The sequence below is a fragment of the Gopherus evgoodei genome, chromosome 15, assembly GCF_007399415.2.
Source record: "Gopherus evgoodei ecotype Sinaloan lineage chromosome 15, rGopEvg1_v1.p, whole genome shotgun sequence".
Lineage (NCBI taxonomy): Eukaryota > Metazoa > Chordata > Testudines > Testudinidae > Gopherus > Gopherus evgoodei.
The window spans coordinates 2,746,607-2,767,689 of record NC_044336.1 but is presented as its reverse complement, the minus strand read 5'-3'; the positions used below and the strand labels follow the sequence as shown (position 1 = coordinate 2,767,689).

At 43.8% G+C, this 21,083-nt stretch overlaps 1 protein-coding gene across 1 annotated transcript in view; it reads right to left on the bottom strand.

The window, feature by feature from the left end:
* The window catches only part of GLP2R (glucagon like peptide 2 receptor), a 134,674-nt gene that overhangs the window by 36,777 nt on the left and 76,814 nt on the right, over nucleotides 1-21,083 (bottom strand). Inside the window, exon 9 of the mRNA XM_030534870.1 lies at nucleotides 13,661-13,730. Within this exon, the coding sequence (XP_030390730.1) occupies nucleotides 13,661-13,730 (70 nt within the window). The remainder of the gene's footprint in view (nucleotides 1-13,660; nucleotides 13,731-21,083) is intronic.

Genomic DNA, 21,083 nt, shown 5'->3' with positions numbered 1-21,083 from the left:
GTCCGGGCAGAAACAGATGCATCGTGGAAGTGAATGCCTGGCTGCGAAGATGGTGTCACCAGGAGGGCTTTGGCTTCCTCGACCACGGGATGCTATTTGAGGAAGGACTGCTAGGAACAGATGGCGTTCACCTTTCAAAGCGGGGAAAGGCCTTATTTGCGCACAGACTGGCTAACCTAGTAAGGAGGGCTTTAAACTAGGTTCGACGGGGACAGGTGAGCAAAGCCCACAGGTAAGTGGGGAACAAGACCTGGGAGATGGGTTGGAAACAGGAGGGAGCACGGGCTATAATGGCAGAGAGGAAGGAGGGTCAGGGCAAAGCTGGGAGGCAAGATCAAACCAGTATCTTAGATGCCTTTATACAAATGCAAAAAGTATGGGTAATAAGCAGGAAGAACTGGAAGTGCTAATAAATGAATACAACTATGACATTATTGGCATTACTGAAACTTGGTGGGATAATACACACGACTGGAATGTTGGTGTGGATGGGTATAGTTTGCTCAGGAAGGATAGACAGGGGAAAAAGGGAGGAGGTGTTGCCTTATATATTAAAAATGTACACACTTGGACTGAGGTGGAGATGGACATAGAAGACGGAAGGGTGGAGAGTCTCTGGGTTAGGCTAAAAGGGGTAAAAAACACAGGTGATGTCGTGCTGGAAGTCTACTACAGGCCACCTAATCAGGCAGAAGAGGTGGATGAGGCTTTTTTCAAACAACTAACAAAATCATACAAAGCCCAAGATTTGGTGGTGATGGGGGACTTCAACTATCCAGATATATGTTGGGAAAATAACACTGCGGGGCACAGACTATCCAATAAGTTCCTGGACTGCATTGCAGACAACTTTTTATTTCAGAAAGTTGAAAAAGCTACTGGGGGGAAGCTGTTCTAGACTTGATTTTAACCAATAGGGAGGAACTTGTTGAGAATTTGAAAGTAGAAGGAAGCTTGGGTGAAAGTGATCATGAAATCATAGAATTTGCAATTCTAAGGAAAGGTAGAAGGGAGTACAGCAGAATAGAGACAATGGATTTCAGGAAGGCAGATTTTGGTAAGCTCAGAGAGCTGATAGGCAAGGTCCCATGGGAATTAAGACTGAGGGGAAAAACAACTGAGGAAAGTTGGCAGTTTTTCAAAGGGACGCTATTAAGGGCCCAAAAGCAAGTTATTCCGATGGTTAGGAAAGATAGAAAATGTGGCAAAAGACCACCTTGGCTTACCCTTGAGATCTTGCGTGACCTACAAAATAAAAAGGCGTCATATAAAAAATGGAAACTAGGTCAGATCACGAAGGATGAATATAGGCAAATAACACAGGAATGCAGAGGCAAGATTAGAAAAGCAAAGGCCCAAAATGAACTCAAACTAGCTATGGGAATAAAGGGAAACAAGAAGACTTTTTATCAATACATTAGAAGCAAGAGGAAGATTAAGGACAGGGTAGGCCCACTGCTCAATGAGGAGGGGGTAACAGTAACGGGAGACTTGGAAATGGCAGAGATGCTTAATGACTTCTTTGTTTCAGTATTCACTGAGAAGTCTGAAGGAATGTCTAGTATAGTGAATGCTTACGGGAAGAGGGTAGGTTTAGAAGAGAAAATAACGAAAGAGCAAGTAAAAAATCACTTAGAAAAGTTAGATGCCTGCAAGTCACCAGGGCCTGATGAAATGCATCCTAGAATACTCAAGGAGTTAATAGAAGAGGTATCTGAGCCTCTAGCTATTATCTTTGGGAAATCATGGGAGACGGGGGAGATTCCAGAAGACTGGAAGGGGGCAAATACAGTGCCCATCTATAAAAAGGGAAATAAAAACAACCCAGGAAACTACAGACCAGTTAGTTTAACTTCTGTGCCAGGGAAGATAATGGAGCAGGTAATCAAAGAAATCATCTGCAAACACTTGGAAGGTGGTAAGGTAATAGGGAATAGCCAGCATGGATTTGTAAAGAACAAATCGTGTCAAACTAATCTGATAGCGTTCTTTGATAGGATAACGAGCCTTGTGGATAAGGGAGAAGCGGTGGATGTGATATACCTAGACTTTAGTAAGGCATTTGATACGGTCTCGCATGATATTCTTATAGATAAACTAGGAAAGTACAATTTAGATGGGGCTACTATAAGGTGGGTGCATAACTGGCTGGATAACCGTACTCAGAGAGTAGTTGTTAATGGCTCCCAATCCTGCTGGAAAGGTATAACAAGTGGGGTTCCGCAGGGGTCTGTTTTGGGACCGGTTCTGTTCAATATCTTCATCAACGATTTAGATGTTGGCATAGAAAGTACGCTTATTAAGTTTGCGGACGATACCAAACTGGGAGGGATTGCAACTGCTTTGGAGGACAGGGTCAAAATTCAAAATGTTCTGGACAAGTTAAAGAAATGGTCTGAGGTAAACAGGATGAAGTTCAATAAAGATAAATGCAAAGTGCTCCACTTAGGAAGGAACAATCAGTTTCACACATACAGAATGGGAAGAGACTGTCTAGGAAGGAGTATGGCAGAAAGAGATCTAGGGGTCATAGTGGACCACAAGCTTAATATGAGTCAAGAGTGTGATACTGTTGCAAAAAAAGCAAACATGATTCTGGGATGCATTAACAGGTGTGTTGTAAACAAGACACGAGAAGTCATTCTTCCGCTTTACTCTGCGCTGGTTAGGCCTCAACTGGAGTATTGTGTCCAGTTCTGGGCACCGCATTTCAAGAAAGATGTGGAGAAATTGGAGAGGGTCCAGAGAAGAGCAACAAGAATGATGAAAGGTCTTGAGAACATGACCTATGAAGGAAGGGTGAAGGAATTGGGTTTGTTTAGTTTGGAAAAGAGAAGACTGAGAGGGGACATGATAGCAGTTTTCAGGTATCTAAAAAGGTGTCATCAGGAGGAGGGAGAAAACTTGTTCACCTTAGCCTCCAATGATAGAACAAGAAGCAATGGGCTTAAACTGCAGCAAGGGAGATTTAGGTTGGACATTAGGAAAAAGTTCCTAACTGTCAGGGTAGTTAAACACTGGAATAGATTGCCTAGGGAAGTTGTGGAATCTCCATCGCTGGAGATATTTAAGCGTAGGTTAGATAAATGTCTATCAGGGATGGTCTAGACAATATTTGGTCCTGCCATGAGGGCAGGGGACTGGACTCGATGACCTCTCGAGGTCCCTTCCAGTCCTAGAGTCTATGAGTCTATGAGTCTGTTAGTCTATAAGGTGCCACAGGACTCTGTCACTTTTTATTGGAATGAATGAGCCTCTATCCAAGCCCTAGAGCTTCACAGAGGTATGGCAGTCCTGAGGCTCACTACTTATCTCCATATTCTGGCAGGTGTGCTGTGCTTCCCCTTCTCTGAACTCTAGTTGGTTGTGAAGAGGGCAGAGAGCCGGGGCCCCAGTCAAGGGAGGTATGTCAAGAACAGAACTAGAAAGGGTGAATTTCCAGCTGTGTTGCAGCTCTGTGTATTGGGGTGAATGTGTTCTAACCCACCAGCCTGGTATCTGATGGAAAAGGTGACCTCTCACCTGCCCTAGAACTTCAGTGAATGTGGGGGGTGCAAACACTAGTATGTAATCATGTAGTTAATGACTGTAGATAATAACAGGACTGGGCAAGGCTTCTGTGTAGCCAACCAGCACCACTGGGGTCTTCGAGAAAATCCAAGTTGCCGCTGTGGTGCAGATCAAACAATGATACACATTGTCGAAGAGTGCCTGCTAACCAAATACAGCAATGGGCTCTGAGAGCTTCACTTCACCAGTAAAAATGCTATTGCTTGGCTCAGCAAATATGCAAACGTTAAATCAATAAATGTAGTTAAAGACTGCGGGCATAATGCATATGCAAAAGTGGCTGAGTTAAGACTGCACAAGAGTTCCAGGTTAGAATCCACACTCAGAAACTTGAACTCAGGCCTATTCAATCCCAGGTGAGATGTTCTCAGTCTCTCTTGTTGAAATTGCTCCATTTTGTGTAACATATTGTGTGTAAAATAATGAATAATCATTGGGCCAGAGAGAGTAAAAATTACTCTATGGCTTCATCTCATTGGTCTTCCTGGCTTCAGGCTTCAACCCTCTCTCCTCCAGCTGTAGCTACTTCTCCCCCTGCCAGCAAGAGGCTATGTCTCTGTGAGTGACTGAGTCCCCCCAAAAAAGAAGTGCCAGACTCAGGGCCGGTGCTACCATTTAGGCAGCCTAGGCAATCGCCTAGGGCGCCAGAATAAATGGTGGGCGCCGTTTTGCCAGAGGGGGCGGCAGGCGGCTCCAGTGGAGCTGCCGCAGTGGTGCCTGCGGAGGGTCCGATGCTCCGTGGCTCTGGTGGAGCTGCCGCAGTCGTGCCTGCGGACGGTCGGCTGCTCGCGCGGCTCCGGTGGACCGCCCGCAGGGGAAAAATTGCCGTCTGCCTAGGGTGCTCAAACCCCTAGCACCGGTCCTGGCCAGACTGCACTATCACACGGTGCAGTACCAGAAGTACCAGAATGCCAATAAATAAATAGAAATGCTGGAATGGTGTTCTGGAGCATTCCAGCATGACTTGAGCTCTGGTCTCTGCCCAGATCTCAGGCCTTCTAGTTCAAGCTCTAAGGCTATCTACTATCCAACCCACTGACCTCAGCCACATGTTACCTCTGACCTGCTACTTCTGCTCCCATGCAGACTCTGGTCCTTACCATTCCTGTGTTCTGAAGGCTATGGAGTCCCTGCTAGCTTGACATTGCACTCAGTGGGAGGAGAGGTAATACACAGCTCTATAGCAGGCTCTATATAGAAGTTTCAGATGATATGATGATGATACATGACTAGGGAAATGCTGACTAGATGAAATTACTATAAGGTGGGTGCAGATCTGGTTGCAAATTTGTACTCACAGAGTAATTATCAGTTGTTTTCTGTCAAATTGGAAGGATGCATCTAGTGGGATGTGATGCTGTATGGAATCTGGGGGACACTTGAGGATATTATGAATATTGATATTTTAAAATTGCAATGAGTTGTGCCAGATATGCCATGTAAAATATCTGCAGAAATGTTTGGGTTATAGATATATATGTATGTCTGTATTACAAAACTTGTGCTATACTTCTGGGTGACACCCCCCCGACAGTTTGGCATCACTACTGCCTAGCCTTCTTGATGACCCATTAAGGACCATCAGCTATACAACTGACCCATTGAGAGAAGGCAAGGGATTCATCTTATGACTCCACTAGGCATGCAGGGGCATGCCTATAGACAGGACTCTAAGACTTTCAAGCCATGTGCTAGGCAGCTTGTGTTTGGGACAAAAGAAGCTCGAGCCATATGGCAAAAGACTATAAAAGGCAGCTGCATCTTCTCCATTTTGTCTTCAATCCTGCTTCTTAACTCTGGAGGAACTTCGCTACAAATGAAGCTCTAAACAAAGGACTGAATGACCCATCCAAGCTGTAGATGTGTTCCAGAGGGACTTCCAAGCCAGCAAACTCACCAATACTGCTAGGAACCTGATATATGGACTCTGAAGACTTTGTATGGGTATATGACTGTTTTACCATTTAACATCTCTCTTCTTCAGGGGTCCCCAATGTAGTGCCCGCAGGTGCCATGGCTCCCGCAGGGGCATCTAAATGTGCCCGCATACTGGCCGGCAGTCAATCATCCGTTGAAATGCTGCTGAAATTCAGTGGCATTTCAGTGGTGACGCCTCTGGGTGATGCTGCTTACCGCCAACAAGCAGCATCATCCAGAGGTGTCGCCACCAAAATGTCGCCGATTTTCAGCAGCATTTCAGCGGATGCTCAACCGTCACTACGGTACTTCATCTGGCGCCTGCCAGATGAAAAAGGTTGGGGACCACTGTTCTTTTTTCTTTATAATAAATCTTTAGTTTTAGACACTGAAGGATTGGCTGACAGTGTAGTATTTTGGGTAAGATCCAAACCTATAGTGACCTGGTAACGTGGCTGGCCCTTTGGGGTCAGAAGAACAGTTTGTATAGTGAGCAGAGTTTTTTAATAACTTTTCACTGTACTGGATCTAGAAAAAAGAAGGGCAGCTGAATTCCCCTAAAGACTAAGAAAAGTCCTCAAGACTTAGAAAACCAGCCTGGCACCATTCTCAGTGAGACAGCTATTAAGTTAGAACTGGCCAGGTCGTAGGTAGCAAATGTGCAGAAGGAACAAGAATTCCAAATGTGGGCAGCCAAAGAGGAGTGGGAGGCAGAAAATCGAAAGCAGGAGACAGAAGAAGCAGCCCTAGAAGCATCCCACCAAAGAGCACCAGAGCTAGAAGACAAAAAGCATGAAGCCTAAGAAGCAGAAGGCTAAGAAAAAGAGAGAGAGTCAGCATGCCCTAAGCATGCAGGATTTACAAAAATGAATCTTCAACCCAGGGATCACACAGTTGGGAGAAGCTGTGTCTGTGTTACAGGGAGACAGATTGCAATGAGGAATATTTAACCTCTGTCAAAAGAATATGCATGGTACATAAAATCCCTGATGAGCAGAGAATGACTGCCCTATTGTGAGGAATCAGGGTCTGCAGCAAAGGCAGCCTCTGGGCAACCTAATGAGTGCAGTTAGTCTGTAGTAGGCTGTCCAATTGGCTACTCCACATGATTGTTTGGAACAGTCAGCTGACTAGCTCTTTAGCCCAGCAGCTCAGTGGCTGCTCAAAGCATTTGCCAATGACTGAAATAGCTCCTGCGCCTGCTTGTTCCTAGTCCTGCTTCATCCTTGTTCCGGTGTTGGATCCAGCCATGCTCCTGTCTTGAATCCAGCCCTCACTCCAGGTAGCCCAGTTCTGATCCTTGTATTTGATTCCTGACTTCGGACTTCAACTCTGACCCTTGTCCTTGATCTCTGACTCTGGTTCTGGCCCTTGGCTTGGCATTTGGTCTCTGACATCAATTCTGACCCTGGGATCTGATTCCTAGCTTCCAACTGCTGTTCTAATGACTAGCCCTGGCACCTGCTCTGACCACTAGACACAACTGCCCCCATTCCAGTTACTGACAGTTTGAACAACCCAACTGTGACAGAATGTACTCCTGTATCCACATCCTATACACTATGATAATAATCTTTATACAAAGTATGTCTTGTGAGGTATCATTTGAAAACTCATAGTTTTCTGGTCATTATTGTCCTGATAAAATGTGTGGGGCAACATTGTAAGTTAAGTTACAAGATTCTGCTGTATGTGTTATTAACTCGTGTTCCAGACTGAGATAGGCATCAGACAGAGTTGCAGCACTTGCGTGAGATGGAGGACTCCTCAAGAAAGTAGGACTCCAAGGGCACACTTGTTAAGGCTGTCTAAGCTAGCCAGGAATTATAGTAAGCGCTTCCCAGTGAAACCACAGGGAGTTGGTTGCTACCTTTAACTCTGTCTGATTTCAGAGTGGTAGCTGTGTTAGTCTGTATCAGCAAAAAGAACAGGAGTACTTGTGGCACATTAGAGACTAAAAAAATGTATTTGAGCATAAGCTTTTGTGGGCTAAAACCCACTTCACTGGATGCATGCAGTGGAAGATACAGTAGGAAAATATATATACACAGAGAACATGAAAAAATGGGTGTTAGCATACCAACTGTAACAAGGATAATTAATTAAGGTGAGCTATTAGGTCAGCAGAAGAAAAAAAAAACTTTTGTAGTGATAATCAGGATGGCCCATTTCCAACCGTTGACAGGAAGGTATGAGTAACAGTGTGCGGGGGAAGTAGCATGGGAAAACAATTTTACTTTGTGTAATGACCCATCCACTCCCAACCTTTATTCAAGCCTAATTTAATGGTGTTTAGTTTGCAAATTAATTCCAATTCTGCAGTTTCTCATTGGAGTCTGTTTTTGAAGGTTTTTTTGTTGGAGTATTGTGACTTTGAGATCTGTAACTGAGTGACGAGCAAGGTTGAAGTGTTCTCCGACTGGTTTTTGAATGTTATAATTCTTGATGTCTGATTTGTGTCCATTTATTCTTTTGTGTAGTGACTGTCCAGTTTGGCCAACGTACACGGCAGAAGGGCACTCCTGGCACATGATGGCATATATCACATTGGTAGATGTGCAGGTGAACGAGCCTCTGATGGTATGGCTGATGTGATTAGGTCCTATGATAGTGTTCCCTGAATAGATAGGTGGACAGAGTTGGCAGTGGGCTTTGTGGCAAGGATAGGTTCCTGGGTTAGTTTTTTTGTTGCGTGGTTGCTGGTGAGTATTTGCTTCAGGTTGGTGGGCTGCCTGTAAGCAAGGACTGGCCTGTCTCCCAAAATCTGTGAGAGATCGTCCTTCAAGATAGGTTGTAGATCCTTGATGATGCGGTGGAGAGGTTTTAGTTGGGGGCAAAGTGGGTTTTAGCCCACAAAAGCTTATGCTCAAATAAATTTGTTAGTCTCTAGGCTGCCACAAGTACTCCTTGTTCTTTAGGTTTGTCTGAGACAAAGGAATGGGTGCTCTGCTTAATCTGCACTTAAACAGTAAACAGAGTCATCAAGCATGAAGGGAAACAAAAGAAGCTCCAACAGGCGAGTGAAAGTAGCAGGGAACATTGTTCCCTATAGACTCTTTGTGTTCTGAATCTCAGCTGGAAATGTTTTTCCAAGAGGAGAAGAGACTCTGTAAAAAGGGGGGGAAAACGCCTCATGACATCCTCCTTCTCTCCCTGCCCATCATTTTTACGGCACCAGAAGAGAAAAAGGAAGCATTCATTGAACTGGAGAATCGGTCTTGACCTCAGAAGTTTGGTCAATGAGACAGATGAAAGCATTTAGTGAGAAACTTTGCTTGAATCTGATATATTTTGTTAGGCAGGTACCAGTAGCATTTTAACTTTATTTTCTCATAAACTTTTCTGACTTTTAAGCACATCCTAATAAGAACAGCTGGCTAGTAATAGACTGTCTAATTTGCCACACTGTGTGATCAGTTGGAAGGAAAGGTCAGCAGATTGGCTCTTAAGTGCAGCAGCAATTAAGCATCTGGTCAAAGCATTCGCCTATAGCTGTGATAACTCCTTCACTTGCTTGTTCCAGCCCTAACCCTGCCTTGCCTCACTCTGATCTTTGGCTCTCACCCTTGGGTTTGGTGTCTGGCCTCTGATTTTGGTCTGACCCTGCGTGCCAATTCCTGGCTATGAATATCTGTTCTGACCACTAGGCATGCCTCTTCTAACCACTAGGCATGACACCTGCTCTAGCCACTAGGCATGACCACCCATGTCCCAGTCACTGACACCTACTCTCCAAATTGACTGGTAAAACTTTACAAGTATTTAATGATATGGATATTAGTAAGCCTATGAAATATGTCCAATTCAAGGAGTATGCATCAAAAAGGTTTCAAACTACTCCAAAGGCATATCGCTTCAAATTCAGAAACCTCAAAAAAGTTGATAAATTAGGTCATGGGGAATGTGTGCATAAAATGGTGGATTATTTAAGAAAATAGATAAAAAGTAAGGGGGCAGAATCTCATGACAAATTAGTAGATCTAATTGCTCAGGTGCAGTTCTTTGAGGTCACAGAATAGAATCATAGAACTATAGGGTTAGAAGGGACTGCAGAGGTCATCTGCTCTAACCCCCTGCCATGATGTAGGATTGTTGTGTCTAAATCATCCAAGACAGATGGCTATCCAGCCTCTTTTAGGAAACCACCAGTGAAGGAGCTTCCATGACCTCCCTAGGCATCTTTTCCATTATCCTACTGTTCTTAAAGTTAGGAAGTTTTTCCTGAGATTTCATCTATAACTGCTGTGCTGTAGTTTGAACCAATTGCCTCTTGTCCTGCCCTGTGCAGCAAGAGAGAACAACTTTTTTCCATCTTTTTTTATAGCAGCTTTTTAAGTATTTGAAGATGGCTATCAAGTACCCCCATGATGGGGTGTACAAACCCTACACTAAGCAACAAGAGGTTAAGGGATTATTTGGGGATCAGCCAGCCCCACTCTGCCACACCTGCAGCAAATGCTCCATCTGATGGAGGAATTAAAAAGCAGGGAATTAGCTCATTTGGGTGACAGAGTAGGAGGTGAGCAGGCCTATAGTCCACAGCTCCAGCAGAGCAGAGGGAAGACTAAGACGCTGCCATAGCTGCCCAAAGGGACCCTCCCTGAGGGAAGGGAGGACCCACCCTAGAGACAGGACCTCGGACATTGGTGACCCCCTCTTACTTATTGTGGTTTGGGTTTTCCCAACAGGGAAAGGCCTTGGACTAAGCTGATGCTAGGGGGGAGGGATAGACAGAGGAAGAGGCCCAGGGAAGACAGCCTTAAGCAGCCTTAGTTGCCAGACTACTGGTAGCCCAAAGGGCCCTGGGTCGGAGCCCGGTGGAGTGGGAAGGCCTGGACTCCCTTCCCCACAAGCCACTTGGCAGTCAGGAGTTGCAGCTGTGACCACTAGACCATACTCCCCAAAGTGAGGAATGTTTACACCCCCCCTTTATCTCCTCTTTTCCAAACTAAACATACCCAATTCCTTCCATGTTTGCTCATATGGCTTGCATTCCATTCCTCTGATCATCTTTGTCATTGATCTATGGATCCTTTCAAGTTTCTCTACCTCCTTTCTATACATTGGTGACCAAAACTGGACACACTACTCCAGCTGAGGTCTAACCAGCACAGAGTAAAGTAGTACTATCACCTCCCTTGACTTTCATGCTATGCCTCTGTTAATACAACCCAATATTGTATTTATTTATTTTTTTGCAGCATTGCATTGCATTGTTGACTCATTGTCTTCTCTGAGGAAGTGAGAGCTGCTGTATTGGAGAAAACTCCAGAATCAGTGGAAGCAGCTGCAGAAGTAGCTGGCTTGTACATACAAGTGAGACTATTTAGGGAGCATAAGTCCTAAAGGGAAGGGCAAAAACCTGAGAGTTCCTGATTCTATCCTGGAAAAAAGGATGGAGGGGAAAGCAGTAAATCCACACCACTCCAGAACCAGTCTCTCCCTAATTACTGGATCCAATCCAAGAGGAAGGCCCAAAAAAGTGTTACTTATATGAGTCCCTTGAACACATGAAGAGGCAGTGCCCTAAGTAAGGGGATCCAAATTCACTCACTGATATGCGCAGGTTAATGCAGCTACCTTTAGGCAGAGATTTCAGTGGTGGCAAAAAGAGTTCTGGGTAGCTTTATCAGGCACGACAGAAAAGGAATTTATTAAAAAGGCCCAGGTACCCAGTAAACTGTGCCTAGTGTGGTGAGATACTGGTACTCAGATTCCCTGGTCAGGAGAATGATATGGTTCCCAGGGGAGGAGGTAAAACCACTAGCTTCAGGACCATGTAAACCAGAGTGCCTCTGGCCTGCATCAAACCAGAGTGGGGAGGTCTAAGCGGTACTTTTCAAGTGGGAGCATTTAATTTACCAGCTGATGTGTTGGTTGGAAATGACATAATATCATTGCCTAAAGCTGTTAACATTGTGACCTGTAGCTAAAGAGAATATGTCCCTGAGTTTACAGAGGTAAACCTCTGCCAAGGGAAAGGCAGATGATGGGGGAGGAGAATCTTCTGCCCCCTTATTAGCAGAAAATAGCAATGTGCCTTAAAGGAAAGGGGATAAGGAATCTTCCCCTGCCAGTAACAGCTCTCCAGGCAAGCCAGAGCTGAACAGTTTGCTGCAGAGAAAAATGCAGTCCCCTCTCTAGATAGCATAAGGGAAATTGTTCACAGTAAGCCCCAGATACAGTGAACTAGGGAAGGTTCCTTATAGAAGAGGGTAGGCCGTGCCAGAAGGAAATTCTGGGGAAACCTGCAAACAATTTTGATTGTGCCCTCAAAATATTGTGTAGAGTTAATTTCATTAGCCTATGAGTGTGGTTTTGCACATCATTTGGGAACAGAGGACATATGAAATGTTAAAGAAAAAAATGTATGGGACCAATATTCAAAATCAGATAAAGGAATACTGCTGGACTTCTGACTCATGTCAGAAGCAGAGGAAAGTCCGCATGGCACTGCAAGACTCCCTTGCACCTCCTGTCAACAATCAAAGAAGAATTGTGGGGATGGCATGGATAGTATAGGACTGTTAACCCATCCAACCCGAAGGGTAAAGAAATATTTTTAGTCATGGTGGATTTTCCCACCAGGTTCCCAGAGGCACTGCCCTGTATAATGTAGAGGCCAAAGCAATGGCTATGTCACTGTTCTCTCCCTTTAACAGAGTAGGTTTCCCAAGAGATTTTGTCATATCATGGGTCAAATTTCATATCTCATCTATTTAGTGAATTATGGAAGCAATTAAAATCCATCCCATATCATCCAGGGATTAACAGTTCAATGGGACTCTAAAATCTATGTTAAAAATGTATGTCAACAGAAAGGAGAATGACAGATGTAATGTTACCCTTACTTGTCATTACCTATTTGCTTGTTGGGTAGAGCCTCAAGATGCCAGAGAGTTTGCCCCATTTGACCTCGTGTATGGTAGAAAAATCAGGGGCCACTAGATCTCATCAGAGACTCCTGGGAAGGTGGCACTGAGGCAGAGGGGGAACCAGTAGCAGCAAATGTTAGGTAAGATTTAAAGACTATGGTTGGAATGCTCACAAAAACTAAGTAGCTCTGAAAGAATGGTGTGGCCACAGTACTTGGGACTGATCATTTGATATGGGAGATTTGGGGCTATTGTTACTCCTTGTAAAAATGTACAAAATGCAAAACTCATGGGAGGCTCCTTTTGAGGACATGGAAAAGGTTAATAATGCTACATATGATATACAAAGGGCCTACAGCAAGGTTATTCCACAGACGGTGAATGTAAACTGATTTTAACTAGAAATGTATTTGTGCTGTGTGTTAAGCGGAGTGGTTATCCTGAGTTAAAACTAATAAGCTGGTGTGTACTATTTATTTGGAGATAGCAAAGCTGAGACTTCCGAGTCTTCAGTGGATCAGGGGTGGCCAGTCCAGAAGGAGACTTTGATGACTCAGGGGTTGATGTGTGCCTATTGCTAATCTATACAGAGACAGCAAGGCCTGTTGAGGTCTGGAAGGTAATGCTTGTGTATTGTTGTCATCACTGGAGGCTTTTAGGAACAAAGTAGAGAAACACCGGTCAGGGATGGTCTAGATTTACTTGGTCATTCCTCAGCACAGAGAGATGGAGTAGATGATCTCTCTAGGTTCTTTCCAGCCCTACATTTCTATGATTCTATAAGCCCAGGTCTAGGGGACAGGCCCATGGCGCAGGTGGAGTGTTGTGTTGCCTGTGAGCCTGCACTGCACATAAGGATTGGCTACAGCCCAAAGGGAAGGAGATGCCTTTTTTTGTGACTAAGGTGCAGAAGGGGGTGTCTGTACAAAAGTGGGATGCTCTACTGAAATCAATTTGCCAGCACTACCCTAACATCTTGCTTCTGCAAAGTTAGTGATGAATTCGTAGAAAGAAAAACTCTCACACCAAATAAACAATGAAAGAAAAAACAACTGATTTCACTGACTCTTCAAGTGCACATGTCCTGTTGGACATTAGTGTTTGTAGTACAAGACCCCTCCTCCATTACTCTCACTCTATGTTGTAGATTCTTTGGGGCAGGGACTGTGTCTTTACATCAAGTGACGATTGCACTTTGGTTCTCATTATCATCTGGGCCAGAATATAATTTCTTGGAAAGATGAAAATAGACAATCACATCTGTATAATATATAAATAAAAGATAAAATAATCCTTACTGTAATGGAAAATAACATTGGCCCTCGGATGATCCACCAGATTTCCATACGGTTATTTGTTCCCCAGCACCTAAGGATTAATTTAAAATATAATTATATTAGATTCCTAGAAACAATTTAATTTAGATTTTAAAAAATCCCATTAAAATGTTAAAGGATATTTGACAAGATTTTTTTTTATTTGCTATTCCTCAGAAACAATAGAATGAAACCAAAAGATGATAAGAACATAAGAAAGGCCATACTGGATCAGACCAAAGGTCCATCTACCCCAATATCCTGACTTCTGACAGTGGCCAATGCCAGGTGCCCCAGAGGGAATGAAGAGAACAGGCAATCATCAAGTGATCCATCCTCTGTCACCCATTCCCAGCTTCCCGCAAACAAAGACTAGAGACATCATTCCCACCCATCCTGGCTAATAGCCATTGATGGACCTATCCTCCATGAATTTATCTAGTTCTTTTTTGAACCATGTAACAGTCCTGGCCTTCACAACATCCTCTGGCAAAGAGTTCCACAGGTTGATTGTGCGTTGTATGGAAAAAAAGACTTTTGTTTGTTTTAAACCTGATGCCTATTAATTTTATTTGGTGATCCCTAGTTCTTGTGTTATGAGAAGCTGTAAATAACACTTCATTATTTACTTTCTCCACACCAGTCATGATTTTATAGACCTCTATCCTATCCCCCCTTAGTTGTCTTTTTTCCAAGCTGAAAAGTCCCAGTCTTATTAATTTCTCCTCATATGCCAGGTGTTTCATGCCCTTAATCATTTTTATTGCCCTTTTCTGAAACCTTTCCAATTCTAATATATCTTTTTTGAGACGAGGCGACCACATCTGTATGCAGTATTCAAGTTGTGGGCGTACCATGGATTTATACAGAGGCAATATGATATTTTCTCTCTTATTATCTACCCCTTTCTTAGTGATTCCCAATATTCTGTTCGCTTTTTTGACTGCCGCTGCACATTGAGTGGATGTTTTCAGAGAACTATCCACAATGACTCCAAGATCTTTCTTGAGTGGTAATAGCTAATTTAGACCGCATCATTTTATATGTATAGTTGAGATTATGTTTTCCAATGTGCATTACTTCACATTTATCAACATTGAATTTCATCTGCCATTTTGTTGCCCAGTCATCCAGTTTGAGAGATCCTTTTGTAGCTCTTCATAGTCTGCCTGGGACTTAACTATCTTGAGTAGTTTTGTATCATCAGCAAATTTTGTCACCTCACTGTTTACCCCTTTTTCCAGATCATTTCTGAATATATTAAATAGGACTGGGCCCAATACAGACCCCTGGGGGACACCACTATTTACCTCTCTCTGTTCTGAAAACTAACCATTTATTCCTGCCCTTTGTTTCCTATCCTTTAACTAGCTAGCAAACCTTCCCTTGTTGGGCTGAATTTTTGTCAGCCTTCAGTGTGAGGAAAGATATGGAATAAAAGCCTTTTCCTCCCTACTGGAACTTCCTTGGTGTCCCTTTTCTTCAGAAGAGAACCCACTTCCTCCATGAGCACTGTCACAGTAGAGGGGATCACTGAAGGATTATGGGAAGGAGGTTTGTAGGCAACACAGACTACAACTGAATACTGCAACCATTCTCAATAACATCATCTCCCTTCCCAAGTCAATGGTTTTCCACAACGTCACCAGGAAACAGAACAACCAGATGGTCTCCAAAGGGCATGGAATTCAAAGGGGAAGAGAGGGAAGCAAAATGAAAGACTAGTTCTGTCAGGTCACTCCATCAAACCTGAGGTCTACCACTGATGACAATAGCTGACTTCCTGAGAAACTAGATCTCCGATGACCTCCCTTGTTATTTTGTTGCTTATTATGCTCTAGAAGAGACTAAGATTGAAGCTTCTAGTAATAAAAATAATCCAGGGCAGCTCAGGAATAAGGGATACTGGCAATGGTACCTGAAGGATGGAGGAAAGTTGGATCTCTCCTTTTGTGCACAGGAAGGTGGCAAAAGTCATAAGGACTGTATGGATCTTTTTTCCCTTAGTCTTTTCAGGACTTTTTGGTATTGGCAGTGAATATCACATCCCCATCAAACGGAAGATTTTTGGCCTTTGATTGTGCCTCCAGGGAGAGAGCCCGTGAACTGATGCCCATTGACACAACTCTCACCGCTCTGTCATGAGTCAGAAAGATCATTGATCCACCCTGCTGATTGTCTTGGTCACAGATCCTTCCTGATCTCATCTACAGGTCTGGAATGGGAAACTTTTAGATCTCTTGCTTATTTCAGAGCCACTGAAACTATGGATTTGGAACAGCTGTGAAGAAAAAATATGGGCAAACACAGTGGGGTATCTGATATAAAGTTTATCAAAAGTCCTTGACTAGTTGCAGTAGTCTCTCATTAACTGGGAGAAATATTTGCCTTCACTAGATTGCAGGAAGTGTATTGAATGACATGTCATAGACGCATCGACTTTAAGGCCAGAAGGGACTATCAGTCATCTAGTCTGACCTCCTGCACATCACAGGCCATAGAACCTCATACTGTAATAGACCCATAGCCTCTTGCTGAGTTACTGAAATCTTCAAATCTTGATTTAAAGATTTCAAGTGACAGTAAATCCACCATTTACTCTAGTTCAAACCAGCAAGTGAACCATGGCCCATGCTGCAGAAGGCGGCGAACCATGGCCCATGCTGCAGAAGGCGGCCCCTCCCCCCTCAACCTCCACCCCCCCGGGTCTCTTCCAGTCTGACCTGGGGGACAATTCCTTCCCAAATACAAATATGGTGATTAGTTAGACCTGGAGCATGTGGGTGAGTCCCACCAGCCAGACACCTGGGAAAGAATTCTCCGTAATTGTTCAGATGGGGAGGGATCTGAGTTATCATCAGTTCCAGCCATAGAGGCAACAATTATACACAGTGGTTCCTGGAAATGTCTAAAGTTATTAGGAAGACACAGTACAGATACCAGGGCTATCCTCAGCTGAGGAGAAGGATGCTGAGGTGGCCTGGCAAGTGAGAGGGAATTCTGCATCATGATGTGACATAGGTGTTGTTGAGATGGCCTGGTACCTATGAGGGCACTCTGCATCATCGGCAGCTCTAAGATCATCTGGACTGAAAGCAGTTTCTCCATGATTGGTCTAAGCAGAGACGGTTTTGGAGGAAAGGAGTGCTTGTCTGGAGGGGTCCTTGGCAGAGAGAGGAGTGAAACTGAGTTGAGACAGCAATGTTGCTGGGAACACGTGGTAAGGAATTCATGTTGAACCAAATCTTGTTAAATTTAGCTACTAGAAAGTGTTTTATCTTTATTTCTCTGTGTATAGCTCCTTTTGAGCATCTTACTCCTAGTAATGAGAAAGAAGGAGTCTGACAAGAGAGCCATGTTGTGCAGGAATTAGAGAAGATCCTGAATGAAATTTCTGCAGTGAGATGACTTAGTACTGGAGCTTCAGTGGGAACTAGCAGAGAAGGAGGAATTATGGACCGAAGCTCTTCAGTTCTGAGAACTGTCCAGGTGGACCTTTGTGATTGAAAACACTCCTGTATTCACACCTTACACACCACTGCAATAATCTTCGTACAAAATATGCCTTGTGAGGTGTCCTCTGAAAGAGAATAACTTGCTGGTCAATAATATCATGGTGAAATGTATGTAGCAACATCATATGTAAAGTTATGATGTTGTAAGCACATGTTCAAATCCACAAAATCCTGACTAGGCAAAAGTTGTTAAACAGGTCTATCTTAACCAAAGGAATGTGTGTTTATCTCAATTTACATATGAGTAGTAAACAGGGTCCTTGAGACAGCAAGAGGGGGAAATGGCAGGAGACAAGACAAATCCACATTTCAGCAAACACGGGGGAGAAGAGAGAGCATACAGCCACCTTCCACACCAAACTCCACATCACCTTCTTTACTGTTTGAATTAACTTTGCTTTGAGGGGTAATCCTCAGAAGAATCCACTTCAAAAGGTGACTGGGCTACAAAAACGAGGCACAAAAGCACCCAAGGGATCTCTCCCAATCCCATCCTATTTTTTTTTCACCTAAGACGACAAAGGAACCAGCCCATTGACTCTGGGTGTGATCCTGACCTGAGAATATGGTCAGCAATGTTGCTGGGAATATGTGGTAAGGAATTCATGTTGAAGGAAATCTAGCTTGTTAAGTTTAGCTGCTAGAAAGTGTTTTATTTTTATTCCTTTTGTAACCATTCCTGACTTCAATGCCTTATATTTGTACTCACTTAAAATCTCTCTCTAGTTAAATAAACTTGTCTTATGTTTAATATAAAGCAATCCAGTGTTGTGTTTAAACTGGACTGTTTAACTCCATTTAAAGTAACAAATTGTTGAATATTGACCCCTTACAGGTCAATATCTGAACTGCCCAGGAGAGGGCTGGACAGTGCAGACCACATGAAAATCTGGGATTGGGTGTGTGTTGAGGCCACCTTGCATAGAAGCCAAGACTGATGCAAACCAGAGTGTGACTGGAGTATTTTTGACAGGCTGCTGGGTCAGAGCTTCTGGATCAGAGCTGTAGGTGTACACAAAAACTTCAGGTGCCACCTATATGCTTGTAGGCTGTTTGTGAGTGACCCAAGTTGGGAGCTACAACAGCAAAGCACTGTTAGGCACCAGGTTATGGGCCAGGTGGTGATACAACCTCTCATTGGTCTGGATTGCACCCTGAAATGTGACAGCCTCAAATTCCTTCCTACAGGGCTGGTCTTAAGCACGGGCGAACAGGGTGAAAGCCCAGAGTGCCATTATAAATGGGACACCTACGGAGCAGGGGTGCCCCTCCCACTGCTGCTCTGCAGGCATCTGCAGCCCCACAGCTCCTGTCTGCTGTGCAAAGGGGGATAGGGAGAGGAGGAGCCCTGATGTCAGGGTGTCCCCTGCCCCCCACCCATGTACTCTATCTCTGAAGAGTGGGGTGGGCGGGACAGGGCTCACCAAGAGAGGGATGGAACTGCTGGTAGTGGCTATTGCTGTGTCTGAAGGAGCTTTCCTTCACACTGGTGAGTGCTGTTTTCTTAAAAGGGTCAGTGCATGGTCTCTCACACACTCCCACAGCTCACACACTTTATCTCTTTTACACTCCCCTCCAACACATACTTATGTAGTTGTTACTTGTAGGTACTTCTTGCAATGCACGTATATTCTCTGTAATTTTATTTTTTCAAAGTTTTAATTCTATGTATTTCATTATTTTATTTCTCTCTCATGCTTACATTTAATTCTTTGAGTAGTAATTTCTAAAATGTCTAACCTGTCCTGGCTGCAGTAATTATCATTATTACTTTTATTATCATATTGTGCTTTGTGATTCATTATATTTATAATTCATCCCTGGCTGGAGTTGGTCCTGCTTTGAGGGGAGTTGGACCAGATGACCTCCTGATATCTCTTCCAAACCTGATATTCTATGATTTAAAGTGGTATGATCAAATAATAGTATCTTTCTAGAATGTAACTTTAGCTTGTACTAACTTTAGCAGTGCCAATTAAAAAACATTAGCTAAACACATAACTTTAGATACTGGGCAGATGAAGGTTGCTTATTTTCAAATTGTATTTTTAGTTAGATCTGTAGAATAACTTAAAATTTGCATAAAAATAAATGCATTTCCAGCTATGATACCAATAGCAATGATGGAGTCAAATGTTAGTGAGTCACGCACATGATTGTGATCGGTAAACATAAATGCCAAAATAATTAGAAAAATAAATTCCCTGTCCTAATAAAAGAGAAAACACCTTAATCACATATGTTAAAATTATGTTTTTAGTAAATAAACAAATGACTAAAATAGAGTAGATAATGGCAGTTACACAGAGTGTGTCTGCTAGAGAAAGTAAGATTTTAAGCAGATTTTATTTATTTTTATTTATCTCTACTAAAGATAGTGTACAAAGTATCAAACATGTGTTTCTGATATCTGTGTTAAAGCTCCAGAGCTGATACCTCAAGGCTCGGGATTGGGAATATCTTGCTGTATTATCTCCTGATTGTTCTAAATTTACATATAAACTTTAAAAGTGGCTTTAACTGGAGTTTGTATACATTTTTTTCTGTATCTTTATAACAATTAGAGTGCTCCTGTCAGCTAATTCCTAAGTTATTGGCAAAAAACTCTAGAGTTTTCAGGTGCCTAAATCCCTGGAATAATGAGTAAAGTTTCCTCCCATCTCCCATAATCTGAAATGGGGCCCCAGTGAGTCAAGCATGGCTAGAGGGCTGCAGGAAGGCTTTGAACTCTGGCAAGATATAGCCAACACGTGATAGCGTGAAGCCTACCTTGAATCACATGCTGAGCATCGGATACCACATGCCACAACAGCAGCACAGAAGTAAGGGTGGCAATACACCTTATACCATGCCACCCTTACTTCTACGCTACTGTTGGCAGTGGCATTGCCTTCAAGCGGGGCACCCGCCCAGCACCTGCCAGTATCAGGCCACCCTGCCAGTGCTTAATTTGTGCTGGGGCTGAGTTCTGGAATCTCTTTCAAAACAAATTAAACACTGGGAAAGGCAGCGGGGCCCAGAGCTGATGGAGGGGGAGGGGAAAGCCCAGGGAACCCACGGGGGCCAGGAGTGACGGTGTGGCGGGGCACCAAAATACAAGTTCGCTCATGGTGCCATTTTCCCTAAGTCCGGCCCTGCCATCCCAGATGGCTTTGAAAATAAAGTGGGCAGCTCCCAGATCTGATACTTTCCACATAGAACATCTCCCCTTCTACTGCAAGAAGGGCTCCCTCTTAGTATCCCTCTGAGGGAGGAAAATCATACTATTCAGCCCAGGCAGGGCAACGCTGACCAAAAGTACAGGGAACTCTATGGCCTCTGAGGCACTGAGCAGTACCTAGAGCACGGAGACTCTGGGACAAAGGTTCTGGCACTGACCCCATAATTCCCTTTTCTTTTTCTTTTTGGTAGGCTCGGGATCTGTGGCCTGTGCCTGCTAATTGGCCCATTTTCTTTTTCCCTGACTTTGAGGAATGAGGCAAGCAGGGCTGAAGTCTCCATGCAGGCGGTCTGCCTCACTGTATTAGAACAGCCAGTACCAATATCTGAGGATAGAGAATCTCTCTGGAGTATTGGCATTACAGAAGGTCCTGCATTGGCAGAGGTCTCCTAAGCCTCTGGTACTGAAGGAATTGTTGGCACTGCAGTGGTGGTATTGAAAGTTCCTGGTTGTCCTGAAACCTCACATGACACCAGTGATGGCATCCACATTGGTTGCACTCTTGTGTCAGCAGATCCAGGTGCTGACTGTCATTGTTTCAAACCTGAAACTCTCCTGGGATCACTTGCAGTGTGCTGATACTTCCAACTGGAACTACAGGCTTCATGCAGAAGAGAGCTTAGCAGACACAGCTAGTCTCTTGAGTTCCCACATGGAATTGCAGCCACTA